Here is a 20,463-nt window from a genome sequence, read left to right as displayed (position 1 = left end):
AGATTTGAATGTTAATCTGTAATATGCTATTCTTGTGTACAACAGATTCCAGTATATTTGAAGTAGCATTTTTTAATGTGAATGTCCAAAAAGCTGACTATACCCAACAGTGGAGAAACTAAGTGGGCAAATACTACTACTACTACTACTACTAATAATAATAATAATAATAATAATAATAATAATAATAATAATAATAAATTATTATTAAAAGACAAAACAGATTTAGCTGCTTTTGCTTCATTGCCTTCTGATAGATTTAATTGTATCTAACAACTACCCTGTATCTGATTAGATTCACATCAGTTGCACCAACCACAGTGCTTATTGCCCAGTTGAATGACTTCTATAAGTCAGTTCATTTTTCCAAATGGATGTCTCTGTCTTTGTATCCCATTGTGTGCACATTTCATGTAACTCTACTTTGATGAATGCATCTGTTCTTTACCACCTGAAGCAGTACATGGCCCAGTCACATTAATGTGACCACTACCAATATTTGACATCAGTGTACAACAACCACTCACAAAAGGCAAGCGGCAGCACTAGCAGTGGAGGGTGTATAGAGCGTGTCAGGTTGACACGGAAAACAATGCAGAAATGGAGTGATTTATCTGACATCCAAAGGGGCATGATCATTGGCTTTTGGGGCGAGGGTGGAAGCATTTCTGAGAGGCCAAATTTGTATACTGTTTGCATGCCAATGTGTTTAAAGTGTGTCGCAGATGGCAAAATGGCACTACCCAAAACCAACGTTTAAGGCAGTTGTGGTGCACTGCGGGCCATAGATGACATTTGTGAATGATGGGTGCGGATATGTGTACAGGTGAACAGACATGCTACTGTTGAGCAACTGACCATACAGCTGAACCAAGGGGCTACCAATTGTGTCTCCTCAATGATTGCTCAGCGAACATTGCTGCTTATGATACTCCGTGACAGGTGCTGGATTCATGCACCCATGCTGATTGCTGTTCATTGGCAGTGAAGCCTAGAATGTGCATGCCACTACTGCTGCTGAACTTCCACTGAGAGGTGACAAATGCTCTTTCACATGAATCACATAATGCTTCATCAATGAGATGCCCATTGGCAGTTGGCGGGGACAGCATGAGACGTCTGAAAGAAAACACTCTGCAACAGTCATCAGAAGTGTCCTGGCCAGATGCTATTTCCTGGGTGATCTCGTCATTCTGGAAGGCTCACTGGATCAACACAAGTACGCATCTATCATAGGGGACCATGTCCACCTCCACATGCTGTTTGTTTTTCCTTGGTATTATTGGATCTACCCGCAGAACAATGCAAGATGTCATACAGCTCACAGTGTACAAGCATGGTTTGAAGAACACCAGAATCAGTTTACTGTACTCCTGTGGCCACCAAACACCCTGGATCTAAACCGAACTGAGAATCTGCAGGACCACCTTGAACAGGCTGTTCACACCATGGATCCTCAGCTGAGAAATCTGGTGTAGCTGGCCATGGCACTGGAATTGGCATGGCTCTACATTCCTGTTGGTACCTTCCAGACCCTCATTGACAGGTGGTCACATTTATGTGACTGGGTAGTGTACAATTCAGTATTAAGTTTTCCTGTGTCATAATTCCACTGCTGCATTATTCATCATAAGAGTTGTTCTGATTTTTCCTGTTTTTTAAACTTATTTTGAAATATGTGATGGCTTCTAACTGTTATTTACTATGTGGGGCCAGTCAGCAATGTAACACTTTTTTGCTCTGTGAATTTCACTTGAAAACATGTGGCATTTGCTGTAGGACAGCATGGGATATTCTCGCTTCAGACCCTATAGTTCCATGAAGTTCTGATAGGTGGTGATGCAATACGTAGTCTTCAAAATGGTGTCTCTAATGGAGGTGCAGTCCAAGCAGAGAGCTGTTATTGAGTTTCTTTTGGCGGAAAACCAGAGCATTGCAGACAGTTATAGCTGCTTGCAGACTGTCTGTGGAGACCTGGCAGTGAACAAAAGTATGGTGAGTTATTGGGTGAGGTGTCTGTCATCCTTGCAACAAAGTTGCACAACCCTGTCCACTCTCCTGCAAGCTAACTGGCTGACAAAGCTGTGCTCCTACAGTGTTGGATACACAGGCACGTTCATTAGAGGCGATCAATGGATCACAATCGGACACCTCACTGCTGAACTGGCCCTCTGTTGGTAGTGCTGACACATTTGTTTGCCATTCGGGATGCTCAGAGGTGTGTACCTGCTGGGTTCTTGCTGCCCAGCAGAAGATATAAGAGCACCAAAAAACCATCTGTGCAGAATTGCTTGCACATTACGAGGCTGATCATGAAATTTTTTGTCAAACATTGTCACAGGTAATGAAACGTGGGTTCATAACTTCAAAATGAAACAAAATGACAATTCATGGAGTAGCACCACACCACCTCTTCTCTGAAGAAAACATTAAAAGGTGCACCCTCAACTGGTAAAGTCATAGCAACGGTCTTCTGGGAGTCTGAATGGATTGTTCTGTTTGATGTCCTCCCTCATTGTGCAACAATCATCTCTGAAGTTTATGTGCTACCCTCATGAAATTAAAGGAATGACATCTGTGTGTTTGTAGCCACAAAAATGCAAATGAACTCCTCCTTCTTCAAGGCAACTCAAGGACTAACACAATTCTGCACACCCAAGAGGAGCTCACAAAATTTCATTGGACTGTTTTTCTCATCCCCCCTACAGCCTAGGTTATGCACCTTTCTACTTCCATCTGTTTGACCCAATGAAGGATTCGTTCCACAGGAAGCAGTACATGGATAGTGGGAAGGTTATTGGTGCAGCAAGATGTTGACTCCAGTGTTGACCAGTAGAGTGGTACCATGCGGGCATAATGGCCCTCCCAGTAAGGTAGCGTAAGGTTGTTGCATTCAGTGGAGATGATGTACAAAAGTAGGGTTTTATAGCTGGAAGAGTTGGGAATAATTCTCTGTGTTGGAATTCTGAATGAAACCAACATGCTTTCAGAAAAAAGTGTGTTGCATTAATTATTGAACTTCCCTTGTACTACCATTTTTTCTAGTTTTATTGCTTTGTAATATGTACATTGTACAGGTGTTTTTCAGGTTTTTGGCCAGGAGATGAGTGTGAATTTGGTCTAACTTCTTTCCATACACGAGGACACTTGTATCACAGACGAGAATTCTGTAGCACTTACGATGAGGAGGAAGCTTTACACAGTCAAGCAATCTTGGCTTCCTATGCATGGCTTCTGGCACAAGCCTGTTACAAAGGTACAGTTCTAAATGTAATGTTTATGTTGCTATAGCAGATCAAATAGTCTGTTGAATATTAATTTGTTGTTTGCTGTAGAATGTGATGAGTTGTGTTGTTTATTAAACCTAGTAATTCTGTTACTTTTGTTGAACTAAATTTTAGTGCATTTACTTTGGTGAATGTGCTAATTTATATACTTTTCCCCTTCAATTAATTATATTCCAGTTTAATTGTTGAAGCTTAGGATTGATATCACATTTGTGCTATTCACTGGTACATACAAGATACCTTAGAATAAATGTGTAAGTGCAGGGTTGTCATTGTTATCTGTGATAGTAGCAGTCAGGAAATTCTGATGAGTTTTCCAAAACATTTTTCTAATGTTTTAACTTCTTTTAGGTTTCTCTACATACAATGATGTGACTTATCCATTTGTCACTCAAACTGTTGTAACAAATGGTCAACTGTGGTCACTTTATACTTATCAGTTGAACACAACCTTGGTACATTCTGAGTATGCATTAAGGAATGAGGAATGCAATTTCTGCTGGGGTACAGCCCCCTTAAAACTGTTTGAAGAAGTGAAAGACACAGAAGTTGTAGGTAAATAAGACTTGATACTTGTAATATACTTTTTATATTTTCTTTGTATGTTTGGTTTCCAGTATTTTTATCAGTTTTTTAAGGCCTAGTGCTTTTCATGGTGCATCATGCAAACATCATACTATGTACTTTATAATTTCGGTACATGTTCATTTAATGTAAAATATTTTCTTGGTTAGTATCCAGATAAAGTGCAATTGATGCAGCTACATAGGGCAACTTGTATTAATTTTTTGTTTATGCTCTTGCTATAATGCTAACAGCAGTGTTCTTGAAATTCAGTGCCTGAGATATTGTTCAACTTCAGAAATGTATTAAATTTGTCTTTTGTAGTCCTTAGTTGGTTCTGCACTGGGATGTCACTTCTCTTTCCTTTTTTCATTAAAATTTATAGTAGTTGAAACCTTGTCAGTATTCTAGTAGCAGATATTTCCATAACACAGAATGGCGAATTCCAACTCAAAGTTTTTATTTAATGTTTCTCTTAACATAGTTAGTTCATTTAGAAAAAAAAAATTCTTCAGGCAATGTAGTTTATTTTCACAGAGTCACAGTAAATCAAATGCAGACAGTCTTTTGGTAAGAAATTCAAACAGCAGCTGATTAGTGCAGCATGTTTAGTATAAGTCATTTACAATATTTTTCTGTTGTTTTACAATTACAGTGCTTAAATTATGATCACAGGGAATGAGAACAAAATGACAGTACCTTTTTGTGGTCACTGGCTATCAGCTAAATGCTGGTGCAGAAATGGTGCGTTTTCAATAGAGTATACAAAGCTATGTTGCTCCAATCTCCACTTTTTCAACATGAAGCATACACAATAACTATTTTGTAATTATTTCCAAAATATTCATTAAGGGTGTTGTTTTAGGGTATATATGACTCAGGACAGCTGGGAGATCCGGGAAAAACCCGGGAATTTTTTCATCCTGGAGAAAACCGTGAAAAACCTGGGATATTTTTAGAATTCCGGGAATTTTTCATTGTTTCAGCTTTCAGTTAAAGTTTTGTAATTTTGACTGGCAAGAACCAATACTCTAACAAAGAATATTACTGTATCCCACTACTGTGGAATAATACTTCAACAATAAAACATAAACGAGATAAAAAAACAAAAATAACTTAAATTGCAAAGGAAATGCGTCATATACAACAACGACACACCGTGCTCATGCAAGCATCTGCCAAATGAAAATGTGTCAAAGGCTTTAGGAAGACTATGCAATGCTTCATGACACCAAATTACCTCCAATGAGCGTGAAGTTGCAATTGTTTACATTCGATTTGTTTTAGCGGTTACGTGCGGGCTCATGCGCATGCGCAGTTGAGTCATGTTTGAGTAGTAGATTCTCCCGCTTCTGGCTACAGGAATGTGGCTGTTGGCTGTGCAAGCAGCTAGATGTTACTGGGAAAAGGGGGTGCCAAATTCATATTCTTGAGGGGAAAAAACTTGTTTCACAAAGCACCTAGCATCCCGTGCACATTTGTCTATCGATTATTCATATGAAGTAAATAAAATAGAAAGAAACTTCCACATGGGAAACATATATTAAAAACAAAGATTCCAAGACTTACCAAGCGGGAAAACGCTTGATTTTGAAATGATTCCCTGTTGGTTTTTGTATATTTTTGAACACATTTTAAGTTGATTTCTGAATGAATCATAAGTTGACTTTTGAATGCATGCATAGTGTGTGTGATATCTCTGTCAGGAGCATCCTCGTCGCATTTAGAAATAAACTTTCCGCAGACAAAAGGGGACGGGGCTATACAAGCTGAGAGGAGTAAAGCCGAATGGATGACTGCCAATCGCTGTCTGATCATGTGGTTGATTGGGTTTGTGAATGATCAGCGTTGTTATAATTACTAGCGAAATCCATAGATTCAGACTATCAGAATGGAAATAAACGACTGACAGGAATAACAGGTGAGAAAGATTACGTATTATCCTTTCTAGGTATCCAAGAAAATGAAATTTTGACAGAAAATTTTTGGCAGGATGCTACACTAGTAAGGACCAGTAGTACAGTCCCCGGCTAGCAGCCGTGTAAGTTCTATTCTGGAAGTAACGTAGAAAACGTGTTGTTCAAAAACGTAATAATGCCTAACCCGAAAATAATCGCAGGATAACTAAACCTGTGATGCTGGCAAGGTTGATAGTGACAGCAATAGCTACAGAATTGTTGATGACAAGATTGTTTATTGGAACAAGGAAGTAGAAGAAACGGGGAGATCACACAAATTATGGAAGAATAAGACGAATCCAAATTTATATAAAAATTTCGTAATACTATTTTTCGATCTCATGCTTGAGAAGCTGGTGCGTATGAATGAAATGTGAAACTATTTCCTAACATAAAGCTTTTTGCTTGTAGTAGACCTAACAGGCATTTGATATTGGCACTTCATGGAATATATTCTGTCGTGTTATAAAAATGGCCATTTGTGCCAAAACAGTCTCATTTATTTGGTGTGTTACAAAACTGCTGCCATATTAGAAAGGCCTATTTTGTTTTATCTAACAGACAGTGACAAAACAGAGGTAATCAGATTGAGAAACCACACCAGTCCTGGGCATTATTTATATTAACAGCTTTTTCAGTATTAGTGACATTTCAGTTTTTCGTGTAGCAAAACGTTTGACGAACTTTGATGGGGTAATAGATCCTTTCACAGAAAGGAAAGCATGCCATGTAAAGCTGTAGCAAGATTAGAGAGAAAAAAATGCTAGGAGCTAAGGTTTGAAGAAATGTGTAATTTCTTGCTTATCTCTTGTCAGTATTGGTTTTATATATCCTATATTTAATTTTATGTCACACAAAACAGCAAGTTATTAACCAATAGGCAGATTCTCTGAAGAGTTCTTGTTCTCTCGATTACAAATAATCCCATCTGCTATTAATTGCGAGATTTTTTTTTAAAGAGGGGCATGCTGTCAAACTGGCCGACTGCGAGCAGGAGAGGCACCACAGGACATTTCAATTTCCGCTCTCCTGAATATAGTTTGATCGTGCAGTAGAAAAATGCTTTATGAAGAGGCGCGGCACTGCACTTTGGCATACTTAAGACCAAATAATGTGTCTTACATGAATACATATGTTTTGTGTTTCAGGCTTTTCAGAAAGATGTACGCTACAAGATGAACACATTTTGAAATTTCGTTTTTTTTTTTAGTATTGGCCCGGTTTGAAAATGTCGTAGATCCAGGGTTGATGCGCAGAGAAGTCTGAGTTATAGTGGGTAGCCTCCACGTGGCCCCTGTTTACATTTAGTGATTTTGCTGTTTCCCCTTTGTTGACTCTCGCATCAAATGAAGACAAAACAGATATCTGTGGCCAGGAGCTATCAGGTGAATTAAAACACATTCACATAATTGCAGAAGACTGCAGAAGACTGAACTATGTCACTAGTTTCAGATTTTATTTTATTTCCACCTTTCTGACAGTCAAGCATTAATCGCCTTGCGGAACAATGAAGTTATTTTTGTGTGTTTGCTAAAGAAATTTGACTTTTGTTAACCTTTTCCACAAAGACAGTCAATGTATTTGAAACGAAATGTTTAATTCCACAGTACCGGCTAGTTTCAACTGTTCGCTGCGTTTCAAGTGCACATTTTCATTTTCTAGAACGTATGGCACTATGCCCTAATAAAGAACCAAGCATGATATAATACAATTTGGTGCTCCAAGAAAATTTACGTCCCGAAAACCACACTGAAAAGTTTAGTATCAGGTCATGGTCTACTTCATTGGGAATCTGGACATACGAATGTGCCCTTTAAGTATGCACTTTAAATGTGCACATTTTAATATGGTTCACGAAATTCCATTGCTCTTGCAGTATCCTCTGATGTCTTGTTTCTTTTATGACATAATGTATGACCTTTCATTGATTTATACATACATATATATGAACTTCCTACGTCATGATAGCTACCCAAGCACAGTGTTGCCTGTTATCTGCGCTCTCTGGCAACTGCTGAAACGAACCTATTTCTAACAGGTTGTGGGAAAATATTGCGAATAGTGGTTTGAAAAGCGTTACTTTCAAAGCAAGTATCCTTTTATGTAAGTTGAACTATGTGCAAGAATTTACCATTAATTTATTAAATCACAGAGCGTTTGACTCTCATTTAAAAATCAACTCTTTGATGACGAGCCATTTAGAAGAATTTCGAACCCTGAAGATCAGACATTTATGTCATTATTAAAAACTTTACTGGCACATTTGTGTGATATATCTTAAAGTGTAACACGCGTAAAAAAGATCAACAGTGTATGTGAAAGCTTAGCTTCTCTTGCAGCATGAGACCAGTATTATATGTGAAAGCTTTTCTTTTCTTGTAGCAACACAATGTATATTAATTTAAACTATTAACTTTCCCTGTTTGTGTGTTCGTGCTACTTAACAGTGGTGTTGCTGTTGGTTGACAGCATCACGTGCCCTATGCTCTGAATATCCTCTGTCATCGGCTGGTGAGACCACGTGACATGAGCTACAAACGGCTTACAAAAGCGCATCGAAATCCCGATTTCAATAATTCGGAAAGTAGCATGTGGTGTTTGGTGGAATTTTAATGTATACATTTGTAATACAAAAATACGCAGCGTAGATGTTGCTGCACATCAAAGATATTTCCAAAACATGTCTTTTTCCCTGAGTTTCGTTTTCTAAGTGCGGGGAAATTGTACGCCCGTGTATAAAACCGTAACCGTTCAAAGGATTGATAAGGGAAAATATACTGTCACCCAGGAGAAAGTGTATTTTTATCCGGGGAAAACCTGGGAATTTCTTTCCTTGTCCACATATACACCGTGTGTTTATAAACAAATATTTACCTTAAGTCGCTCGGGTGGCAAAGATGGCAGTGTGATCAAAAATTCTGCCACACTACAACCTTACACCACTAAATATAATATAATTGAACTAACAAGTTCTAAATACAAAAATGTAAAGCCAATGTGAAACACTTAAAAATAAATAAATACTTCCACAACATTTGCAGTGTCATGCTTTACAATCGTAAGCCATTTAAGGCAAACTACATCATGAATGTCTGGTTAAAATAACTTGGAACTGGTTCCTACACCTACAGTTATTAACATCACAGGTGAGCTGTCTGCTGTTGCCAGTGCACTACAATAAAGTGTCAGTTCACTTGCAGTGTTTGAATAGTATGGTGTTAGTGGGCACAACCAAGTGCCTAGTTAACTGTTACTGGCCACTTTGGGCAAAAATGCTTTCTGCCATTGTAAGAAGCCTGCTCTCTTCATATTCTTGACATATGCCCTTACTCTTTGCCTTTAAATATGTCTGCTTGTGTCTGTGTATGTGCGGATGGATGTGTGTGTGTGTGTGTGTGTGTGTGTGTGTGTGTGTGTGTGTGCGAGTGTACACCTGTCCTTTTTTTCCCCTAAGGGAAGTCTTTCCGCTCCCGGGATTGGAATGACTCCTTACCCTCTCCCTTAAAACCCACATCCTTTCATTTTTCCCTCTCCTTCCCTCTTTCCTGACGAAGCAACTGCCAGTTGCGAAAGCTTGTAATTCTGTGTGTGTGTTTGTGTGTTTTGTTCATGTGCCTGTCTGCCGGCGCTTTCCCACTTGGTAAGTCTTGGAATCTTTGTTTTTAATATATTTTTCCCATGTGGAAGTTTCTTTCTATTTTATTGACATATTGTCAGTTGGAATGGTGACCAGTACACTTTAGAATTAATGTATGTTTTAATCTGTAGTTGCAATTTTTTATTTTGCCTAGTGGCTACTAGTTACAGTACCATCCTCGGGTCATCCTCTGCCGAGCAATCATCTTACTCGCTTCCCAAGTAGGTGTGACACACATACTTGGGAAGCAAGCATGGTGGCTTCTTGAAAACAGCTGACCAATGAGAAATTTCTTCAGTTTGGAGAATAGATTGAAGTTTGAGTGATTCAGGGGAGCCAAATCTGGGGAATAAGGTGGATTTTCCAGCACTTCATAGTGCAGATCCCTCAATTTCCCCATTGCCAAAACACTTTTGTAGGCAGGTGGATTGTTCTGACAAAATACGATTTTTTTCTTTTTTAACTGTTTTGCTGAATGCTTGCATCCAGTTTCATTAGGAGTTGAGAATAATATTCTCTAGTTATGGGTTTACATTTGTCAAGATAGTCAACAAAATTTCTTTTGCATCCCAAAACACTGATGCCAAAATCTTTTCTGTCGATGGCACTGTTCTCACCTTCTTTGAATTTGTAAGGCTGGCTTCTGTCCCATTGCATAGACTGCTGTTTGGATTTGGATGAGTAGGGTGAATTCGTGTTTCATCCACTGTCACAAATTGACACAAAAAGTCAGTTTTCATTCAAACACACCAAGCACTTTTCAGAAAGCGTCAAGCAAATGTGTTTGTGGTCTGCAGCGAGCACATGCGCCATTAAACTTACGCAAAGGCTGTCTTATGTTCAATTGCTGGTGCAAAATATGACCAACATGTTCCTTTGATATCCCTAGAGCCTTAGTAATTTCACACACCTTAATATGTTGATCTCCCAAAATCATATTATGTACTTAGTCAATTATTTCTGGTGTGCATGCACTTTTTGGATGTCCTTACTTGGATCATCAAAGATTCTTTCATGGCCATGTTTAAACTCGATTGCCCATTTATTGACAGTCGAAATTGAAGGTGAAGAGCCACCTTACACATATATGATCTGCAAATGAATTTCTCTCTGTGTTAAATATTCTTTTACATTTGAATGTGAGAAGAAATCATCATGTGAGTAGTGCTGTGATCTCTGGGCGAGGCAGAGTACTTTTCAGACAGCCCTCGTATGCTTAAATGTATCATATAATTGTGATTCAAAATAAAATTGCTGTATATTGTGATATGTTCAGTTATTATGTTTTAATGATCATATTGCTCATTTTAAATTACGTGTCAGTGAAACATGCCATTCAACAATGACTACTACAGTGTTAGATTTTTTTTTACCTTAATCAAATGATGTAGATTATATGTATTACGAGACTAATAAATGACAATTCAGTGTCTACCACACTAAGCCTCTCCTACACTGAATTGTTTGTGCCCCCAGGCCAACTTGCTTATTCACGGTGACCACCAAAGTGCAGCTCGGTCCTGCAGTGTATTTTCTTTCATGACAATATGTTACTCTGTGTGTGTGTGTGTGTGTGTGTGTGTGTGTGTGTGTGTGTGTGTGAGCGCGTGTGTGTGTGTGTGTGTGTGCGCGTGCGCGTGCGTGTGCTCACGTGTTCATATATGTGCAGAGGCAAATTTATATTAGTTTTTCGGTGTATTACGTTCATTTCCATACATGTATGTTTTGTTTTTAGGTTTTAATGACAAGCTGCTGAAGATGATTATTGGGTTGTACACTACTGCACCACAAGAGAGAGTGGGAGTGAACCTACGGCCATATCTGAAAGAGGGCAAACATTTGGTTGCACTTATTGATGATCCAGAACGAAGAGAATGGCTTGAAACTAGGTTCAAACATATGTATTCTTGTAGACCACGAATGAGGTTGCCATATGAATTATATCATTGGGAGAAGATATACAAGGTGTGCAATAGCTGTTGATGGTCTTTTTTTCTGCAAAAAATTAATATCATTGTTGTTGAATGTAAATGCTATATTAAATACAGAGCTATTCACAAAAGCTAGCACTAAATTAAGCTCCCCCTATTCATAGTTCAGCACATAATGACAGGGTGTGTGTGTGGCGGGGGGGGGGGGGGGGGGGGGGGAGATAATGCAAAGAACTGAGGCAGAGATGGCAATAAATATTCTCTGTGTGCATTTTTCCTTTATTCCCTTTTTCTGTAGTAACTTCAACATTTCTTACAGTTTAGAATGTAAAGTCTTTATTATTTTATACATCATAGGTCTCAATTTGTCTTGCTCTACCAGACACATTTTTTTTATAGTAGAAACTGTATTGCAAACAAAGTTGCTATCAAATTAATTGTTCCTTCACTTTTATTAAAAGTTCTCAGTAAGAAATTTCTGTTCTGTGGTGTATTTGATCTACTTGCTGTGGACTTTTCTTTTTGGCAACAAACAGTTGCTAAAATTCCCAATTAAAAATATCGTCATGTTTGCCTCCTATGATTTCCCACAGCATATTGTAGTACAGCTGTGATTATGTGATGTGATTTCTATTTTAGAATGAAATTATTTCTGGTTCTACTTATCTGCATTTCTTTCGGTGTGGTATTCAGTATTTATGTCAATGAAAAAATTACATGTCCAATGCAGCTGTGAAATTCTGGAGTACACGTTCTTGTGTTGTGTTTGTAAATTAAATAAATAAAATCTTGAAATGTTAGCTTCCTCTTATGCACTGTTCATCAGCTTTTAAATAGGATTTACTGAACAGTAAACATCTGTTAATAATTAATATTTTCAAATATGAGATGCATATCTTCTTTTCCGTATGCCATTGCAAATGTAAGCTACTTCAGTACTTCACTATGCCTAAATTTACATAAAAGCATGTTATATTTGTGCAGGTGGACCATAAAACTAGACCTATGGATGCTCGCAGACGCCCATTTGAGCTAGGCATCAATCCATTCAGACGTCAGTATGATGAACATGTACCAGAGTACATTCCAAAAAGTTTGCGGCCAGAGGAGGACAAGAAAACTAAGTGGAAGAAGACTTATTATCCCTTGTCAGAAAATGATTACAAGAAAAGTAGAAAGTAGATTTGTGATCTACAAATTTGTTATTTTGTAAGCACTGAATATTGTGAATAAAGTTGCCAAAAATAAAAATAAAATATATTATGAATATTCTTAAGAATTTGCTATTCCCATGAAAGTCTCACAATACTGTTAGTCTATGAGGACTTCACAAATACTTATTTTAACAATGCCAAGGAAAGATATGGGTTGGGGTTGGGATGGTCTGCTGAGGCATAAAGTTTACAAAATTCAGCTGTAGATTGTGTTTCACCTTTTATATGTAACTACCACAAGATCATCAATTTTCCTCACAATGTAACTCAGGATAGTTTTTTGTCAAGAATGTGCACACTGATAAGCCAAAACATTATGGCCACTGCCCTGTGCGACATTTGATGCCACCTGGTGACGTCGTGGGAAAGTGTTGTGATAACAAAAGTATGTAAGCAGAGCAGACACAGAAGGGGGATCACCCTAGTGAAGATATAGGCTGCAAATGAGCAAATCCATTGAGATAAGCGACTTTGACAAACGGCAGATTAACATTATGCAGAGCCTGTGAACAAGTATCTAGAAACGTGCAAAGCTGATTGAATGCTCGTGTACTACTGTCGTGAACATCTATGGAAAGAGAGATAAAGGAGAGTGAAACTACCACCAGGTGCTAAATGGTTGGATGTCTACAACTAATCACAGAGTGTGGGTTTCGTGGGCTTGTCTGCTCTGTAAAGCAGGGTAGTTGGTGATCTGTGACAACTCTGCTGAAACAGCACAATGCTGGTGCACGCACAAGTGTTTTGGAGAACTTAGTTCATCATACATTGTTGAGCATGGAGCTCCACAGCAGATCATACATAGGTGTTCACAAGTTGACCCAATGATGTTGTTACTTAAGATTGCAGTGAGCATAGAACCATCAGGAATTAACTGTTGCTTAATGGAAACATGTTGGACTCTTAGTGTGAATCACATTTTTGCTACACTGGGTTAGTGGTTGTCTCCACAAACGCCATTATTGAGATGAACGGTAGCTCGAAAAGTGCAGCGCACCACGGAGGCAGTCTGCTGGGAGCAGTATTATGCTATGGGAGACATTCTCCTGCACTTGCTTGGGACATGAGGCAGTAATCGAAGATGTGCTGACAGCTGGGAATCCCCAAGGGGGCTCGGCGCTCTTTGGCCGGTTTGCGCTTGACTACTGCTGGACCCCAGCCTTTGCAACATCTTTTCCCTTCCATGCCCCATGTTTATCCTCTTGCTGTTCTTCTTCCCCTCCCTTGGGGAACATGTGTAGGCTGTTTTTGGAAATGTATTCTGCATTTTTGGTAGTCTATACCAGAATTTCATTCCCTTTTTTTTCTTTGTTTTTTCCACCATCTCCTATCCTTGTTCCTCTTTTTCTTCTTCCTCCCTGTGCACTCCTGAGGGCTGGCTGCTACGCATCTGATGCGTAACAGTTGACTGGGTAACTTGTAATTCCCAACCCCAGATCGACCGGTAGTGTTCGCATGTAATCCCTGGTACAGGCCAGGCTCAGGGATGGGTAATTGCCAGAGCTGCTACCTTCCCAAGTTGCTGATTGGTCTCCCTGTCAGGTGTTCAGGAGGTGTGACCTGAGGTGTGAACAGTTACGTAGGCAGCCCCTTCTGAAGGGCGGTCCCCATTGGAAAGTGCATGCCATTGGAGACGTTGGCAGTCATGGGGGATTTTCTCGCAATGAGCTAATCATCATCATCATCTTCATCATCTGGTAACTTAAATGGAAAACACAATTGAGAACGTAAGCGGTTAAAAAAAAGGGCATTCCATCAGGAAATGGTGGACCATCAAAGGCTGAGCACAATGAGTACAAATTGATGGGGGAGCACCACTTAACAAATGGCAATGACTAAAAAGACAGTGCCTGCTATGCAACCTAGCTAAAATGATCTCATGGCGAGAGAAGATTGTCCAAGTCGCTGGGAGAGGCTTAATAAGTCAGCTTGTTCCCATTAAGTGAGGACCAGTGGTGATGCCAAACTAACACCATCTGCTGACAGACAGCAACACAGAGATCATTGGAGGAAATGTAAGAATTAGCAGGTTGAGGTACAAGGACTGCAGCTGTGGCAGTAGTGTCAGCCTCTTTTCGTGTCAGACTGATGTGACCGGGAACCCACATAAACATCAAAGTGGCTCCATCAAGAGTGAGCGAATGACAGCTTTCCTGGAACTGTTGCACTAAGTGATGGACTGTACAGCACACAGAGGCTTTGTTGGGCACTGAGATAGTCGGAGCAGATGATGCAATGAAAAGCCTGTGCCACCAGATGTACTGCGTGGCCTGATACAAGATGAAGAGTTCTGCTGTAAATACTGAGCAGTGTTCCAGAAGCTGGTATGGAAAAACCTTGGAACCAATGACGAAGGCGCACTCGGCACCACGGTCGGTCCGAGAGCCATCAGGTTATACAAAGGTACTATCGCAAAGTTCATGAAACTGAAGGTAATAAAGCAGGGCTGCAATAGTGTCCTTAGGAAGCAAATGAAGGCCAAGATGAACGAGGGCCACAGCATGAAGTCAAGGTGGTGAAGGGTTTACACCCACCTGAAAAGTTGCAGGTAGTGTGAAGTAAGCTGCTGGAGCAAGAGCCAAAAGTTAACTCCAGGAGGTAACAGAGGAGAGGGACACACCCCATACTGACAATCAAAGGAGTCATTAAAGGAGGAGGCATAGGACGGGTGGCCACACTTGGCAGCAAACAGCGTGCATATCTGCTGAGGAGAAAGTCACGGCAATAGGCAGTGGTAGTTTGGTGGCTTCAACATACAGACTATCAACCGGGCTAGGGTAAAAGGTGCCATTGGCCAAATGGCTGCCATGCTGGTGGACAGTATTCCAGGATGTATACGACCTAGGAGATCCGGGAAAAACCCGGGAATTTTTTGATCCGGGAGAAAACTGGGAAAACCCCAGAATTTTTTAGAATTCCAGGAATATTTCGTTATTTTAGGTTTCAGTTAAATTTTGGTAATCTTGACTGGTAAGAATCGATACTCTAACAAAGGATATTACTCTATCCCGCTACTGCAGAATAATACTACAACAATAAAACATGAATGAGAAAAAATATGAAAATAAAACATAAATTGCAAAGGAAATGTGCCATATACAACAACAAAACACAGTGCTCATACAAACGTTTGCCAACAGCAAAATGTGTCAAAGGCGTTAGGAAGACTATGCAATGCTTCATAACAACAAAATGTCTCCGATGAGCGTGACATCACAACTGTTTGACTAGATTCATTATAGCAGTTACGAGCGGGCTCGTGCACGTGCGCAGTTGAGCGGCGGGGCAAACTGATGTATTTCACCCGAATGACAATTGCGGGGGGAGGAGGGGGCGGCAAATTCATATTCTTGAGAAGAAAAAAATCATATTTCACAAAGAGCCTAGCATCCAGTGCACGTTGGTCTACCGATTACTCATGATTTTTAAACGCATCCCCGTTGGTTTTTGAACACACTCTGTAAGTTGATTTCTGAGTAAATCATAAGTTAATTTTTGAATGCGTACCTAGTGTATGTGATGTCTGTCAGGGGAACCCTCTTCGCATCTAGAAATATACTTTCCTGCAAGCAAAAGGGGACCGAGTTATACGAGCGGAACGGAGTAAAGCCAAACGAGTGAACGCCAACCGCTGTCTGATTATGTGGTTGATTGGGTTTGGAATGATTAGCTTTGTTATAATTACTAGCGAAATCCAGAGAGTCAGACTACCAGAGTGGAAATAAATGACTAACAGGAATAACAGGTAAGAAAGATTACATATTATCTTCTCGGTGTATCCAAGAAAATGAAATTTTGTCAAATTTTTGGCCAGATTGCTACACCAGTAAGGGCCAGTTGTACAGTCCCCATCTAACAGCCGCTTAGCTTCTATTCTGGAAGTAGTGCGGAAATTGGTTTGTACGAACATAACAATGCCTAACCGGAGAATAATCAGGGATAACTAAACCGGTGATTCGGGCAGGGTTAGTGAAGTTCACCGGTGACTAAATTTTGAAAAAGGCAGGAATAGTTCCAGAATTAGTCATGACAAGATTGTTTGTTAGAACGAGGAAGGAGAAGAAACGGGGACATCACACCAATTAGGGAAGATTCCAAATTTAAGTAAAAATCTCGTACTACTACTTTTCGATCTCATGCTCGAGAAACTGGGGTTTATGAATGAAATGTGAAACTATTTTCTAATATTAAACTATTTGCTTGTAGTAGGCCTAATAGGCATTTTATGTTGGTCTTTGTGATTTATATTCTGCCATGTTATAAAAATGACCATTTATGCAAAAACAGTCTCGTTTATTTTGTGTGTGTTACAATTTCTGCAGTGTTAGAAAGACCTATATTGTTGTATCTAGCAGACAGTGACAAAATAAATGTAATCAGATCGAGAAACCACACCAGTCATGGGTAGTATTTGTATTAACAGCTTACACAGTATTAGATAAACATATTTCGGCCTCTTTTCTTTTATGACATAACGTAAGATCTTTTAATGTTTTACACATATGAACATACCGGCTTCCTACGTCATCGTAGCTGCCAAAGCGCGGTTGCGCCTGTTATCTGGCGCTCTCTGACGACTGCTGAAAGAAACCTATTTCTAACAGGTCGCGGGAAAATATTGTGAATGGTGGTTTGAAAAACTTTACTTTCAAAGCAAATTTCCTCTTTCGCAAGTGGAACTTTGTGTGAGAATGTATGATGATTCCTTAAATCACAGAGCGTTTGATGCCGAGCCATTAGAAGTATTTCAAGCCCAGATTAGACAATCGTATAGTTATTATGAGCAAATTGATGTAGTGCTACGGGAAGCTCTCGCTCCTCTGCGGTAGGTAATTTATTTGTGGAAAACTTTGAGAACAAGTCACTGGACTCGGCTAAAAATTTTACTGGTACACTTGTATGATGTATCTTAAAGTGTAACACGGGCAAGAAAAATCAACATTATATGTGAAAACTTAGTTTCTGTTGCAGCTTATTAACCTTAGAGACCAATATTGTACATGAAAGCTTTGCTTTTCTTGTAGGAACACTATGTATATTAATTTAAAACATTAACTTTTCCTGTTTGTATATCTGCGCTACTTAACAGTGATGTTGCTATTAGCAGACTACATCGCGTGTCCTACGCTCTGAATATCCGCTGTCATCGGCTGGCGGGATGACATGACATGAGCAATGACTCGCTTACAAAAGCGTATCACAATCTCGATTACATGGTTCGGAAAGTAACATGTGGTGTTTGGTGGGATTCGAATTTATACTTTCGTGATGCAAAAATATACAGCCTGCATATTGTTGCAAAAAAAAAAAAGTCCAAAAGGGGTTTTCTTTCTTGAGTTTCATTTTTTAAAGTGCCGGGAAATTCTGCGCCCATATAGAAAAACATAACCATTCAAAGAATTGATATGTTTTACAGTTCCGAGGGAAAATATACTCTCACTCAATACAACGGAAAAAGTGTGTTTTCATCCGGGAGAAAGTGTATTTATAATCAGGAAATCCGAGAATTTTTTTTCGTTGTCCACCTATACACCTTGTGTTCAGATGGTGTAAGAGGGAAGGACATGCAGATGCATAAACGAAACACCCGTAATCTAGTTTCAAATGGACAAGGGACTGGTACAAACAGAGGAGGGTGGTTCGATCTGCTCCCCTGGAAGTACCACTGCGGACATGTTGGACATTGAGGGGCTGCATTCAGCGGGCTGCCACATAGGACACGTGGAAGGACCAAGAAAGTTTCCTATGAGCACAAGCCCCAGGAATTTTGCAGTTTCAGCAAATGGAAGAGCAACAGGCCCAAGATGTTAAGATGGTGGAAGAAACCAATTGCACCAGCAGAAATTCATACAAATGGTTTTGCCAGAGGAAAAACGAAAGTCACTATCAATGCTCCATGAGTCAAGGTGATTGAGAATTGCTGAAGATGCCACTCAATGCAACAGGTCCATGGAGAACTGCATTAGTTGGCATAATCATCACTGGAAAGGGAGCTGGAGATGCCTGGTGGAAGACAGGCTATTATAGGGTTAATAGCGATAGCAAAGAGGATGGTGCTCAGGACGGAACACTGAGGCACACTGTTTTCCTGAATAAAGGTGTCAGACAAGGCAGAACCCACATGTACCTTGAAAATCTGGTCCGTTAAAAACTGTTGAAGGAAAAGGGGCGGGAGATCACTGAAGTCCCCACATGTACAATGTATGGAGGATACAATTCCTCCAGCAGGTGTTGTAGGCTTTCTCCAAATAGAGAAACATGGCCACAGTCTGGGATTTCCAAGAAAACCATTCATGGCATGGCTGGACAAAGTGACAAGATAGTCAACTGCAGAACTGTGCGCTCGAAATCCCCACTGTGCAGTGGTTAGTAAATTGCGAGACTCGAGCCACCATACCAACCAGGCTTGTATCAAACATTCCATCACCTCGCAAACACAGCTGGTCAGAGAAATGTGGTGGTAGCTATAAGGATGCTGCTTGTCCTTACCAAGTTTAAGTATTGGTATGACAATGGCTTCACATCAGTGTCTGGGAAACGTGTCCTCTGCCCAGATGCAGTTGCACATATGAAGCAGAAAGTGCTTGCCCACAAAAGAAAGGTGTTGCAACATCTGAATTTGAACATCATTTGGCCCTGGGGCAGAGGATCAGCATGAAGTGAGAGCATGATCTAGCACCCTCATAGTAAAGGCAGCATTGTATCACTCATAATTCTGAGAAAAGAAAGGAATCACCCATGCCTCCTTCGCTCGTTTCTGATGGAGGAAGGCAGGGTGATACTGGAAGGTGCTCGAAATCACCACAAAATGGCAGCCCAAGGTGTTGGAGATAGCAATAGGGTCCACGATGACATTATCTGCTACTGTCAGGCTTGAAACTGGGGAATGGATCTTGGTCCCAGAGTTCCATTGGAGGCTGACTCACACTATGAAAGAGGGAGTGAGTGACTTTCCGCTGACCTGACTTTTACATGTATGAGCTGCATTCAAAAAATTCCAGAACATTCGCAATTTTGCACCAAGCACCAACGGTATGTTGGAGCGAAATGCAGTTGTCATCCCTGCACACACCTGTGTTTAATGTGTAACTGCCAAAAGTTTCACTGTTGTATGTTTGTTAGTTATTGTTCAGTACTGTATTGAGTGGAATGTTGTGTCACACAGTTTCAAATTTCAAGATGGCAGAGTCAAAGGAGCAATACAACTGCATTAAATTTTTCATGGAACTCAAGAAAACCTTCACAGAGACACACCAAATGATGCATGAAGCCTATGGTGATGGGTATTGTAAATTGTTCACATGGTTTAAAAATGGCTGGACGAAAGTTAAAGATGACTCTCATTCAGGAAGCTCTTCAGTGTCTACCAACGATGCTCATTTGACTGTCTGATAGACTGCAGAAGAATGTAACCTTTCAGTTGGATCATGTCATGAAATCCTGACACATCTTCTTGGAAGACATAATCTGTCCCACAGCTCATGAGCCAAGATCAGAAAGACCTCCACTTCACCATTTGTGAAGAGCTTATGGATTGTACAGAAGAGAACGAGACATTCCTTAAGAGAATCATAACTGGTGATAAGAAATGGGTCTATGGTTATGATGTTGAGACTAAGGTTCAGTCTTCATAGTGGGTCAGTAAAGGTTCTCCAAGAACAAAACAAAAGCCCATCAGGTCAGGTCAAACATCAAAACCAAGCTGATAGTTTTCTTTGACTGTTGTATTAGTTCAACATGAATTTGTGCCACAGGGACAAACTGTTAATCATGCTAATATTGGGGTGTGTTGTGATGCCTGCGAGAGAATGTAAGAAGGAAATGGCCTGAAATGTGCAGACACATTTCGTAGCTCTTGCACCATGATAATGC

At 39.9% G+C, this 20,463-nt stretch overlaps 1 protein-coding gene across 1 annotated transcript in view; it reads left to right on the top strand.

Moving 5' to 3' along the window:
* The window catches only part of LOC126281253 (28S ribosomal protein S30, mitochondrial), a 59,379-nt gene extending 46,733 nt beyond the window's left edge, over nucleotides 1-12,646 (top strand). The window contains exons 4-7 of the mRNA XM_049980045.1: nucleotides 3,089-3,256; nucleotides 3,639-3,842; nucleotides 11,182-11,411; nucleotides 12,362-12,646. Coding sequence (XP_049836002.1) covers nucleotides 3,089-3,256; nucleotides 3,639-3,842; nucleotides 11,182-11,411; nucleotides 12,362-12,559 — 800 coding nt within the window. The 3' untranslated portion in view covers nucleotides 12,560-12,646. The remainder of the gene's footprint in view (nucleotides 1-3,088; nucleotides 3,257-3,638; nucleotides 3,843-11,181; nucleotides 11,412-12,361) is intronic.
* The last annotated feature ends 7,817 nt before the right edge of the window (nucleotides 12,647-20,463 follow it).

This window comes from Schistocerca gregaria, chromosome 7 (genome assembly GCF_023897955.1).
Source record: "Schistocerca gregaria isolate iqSchGreg1 chromosome 7, iqSchGreg1.2, whole genome shotgun sequence".
Taxonomy (NCBI): domain Eukaryota; kingdom Metazoa; phylum Arthropoda; class Insecta; order Orthoptera; family Acrididae; genus Schistocerca; species Schistocerca gregaria.
This window is presented reverse-complemented; position numbering and strand designations above follow the sequence as displayed.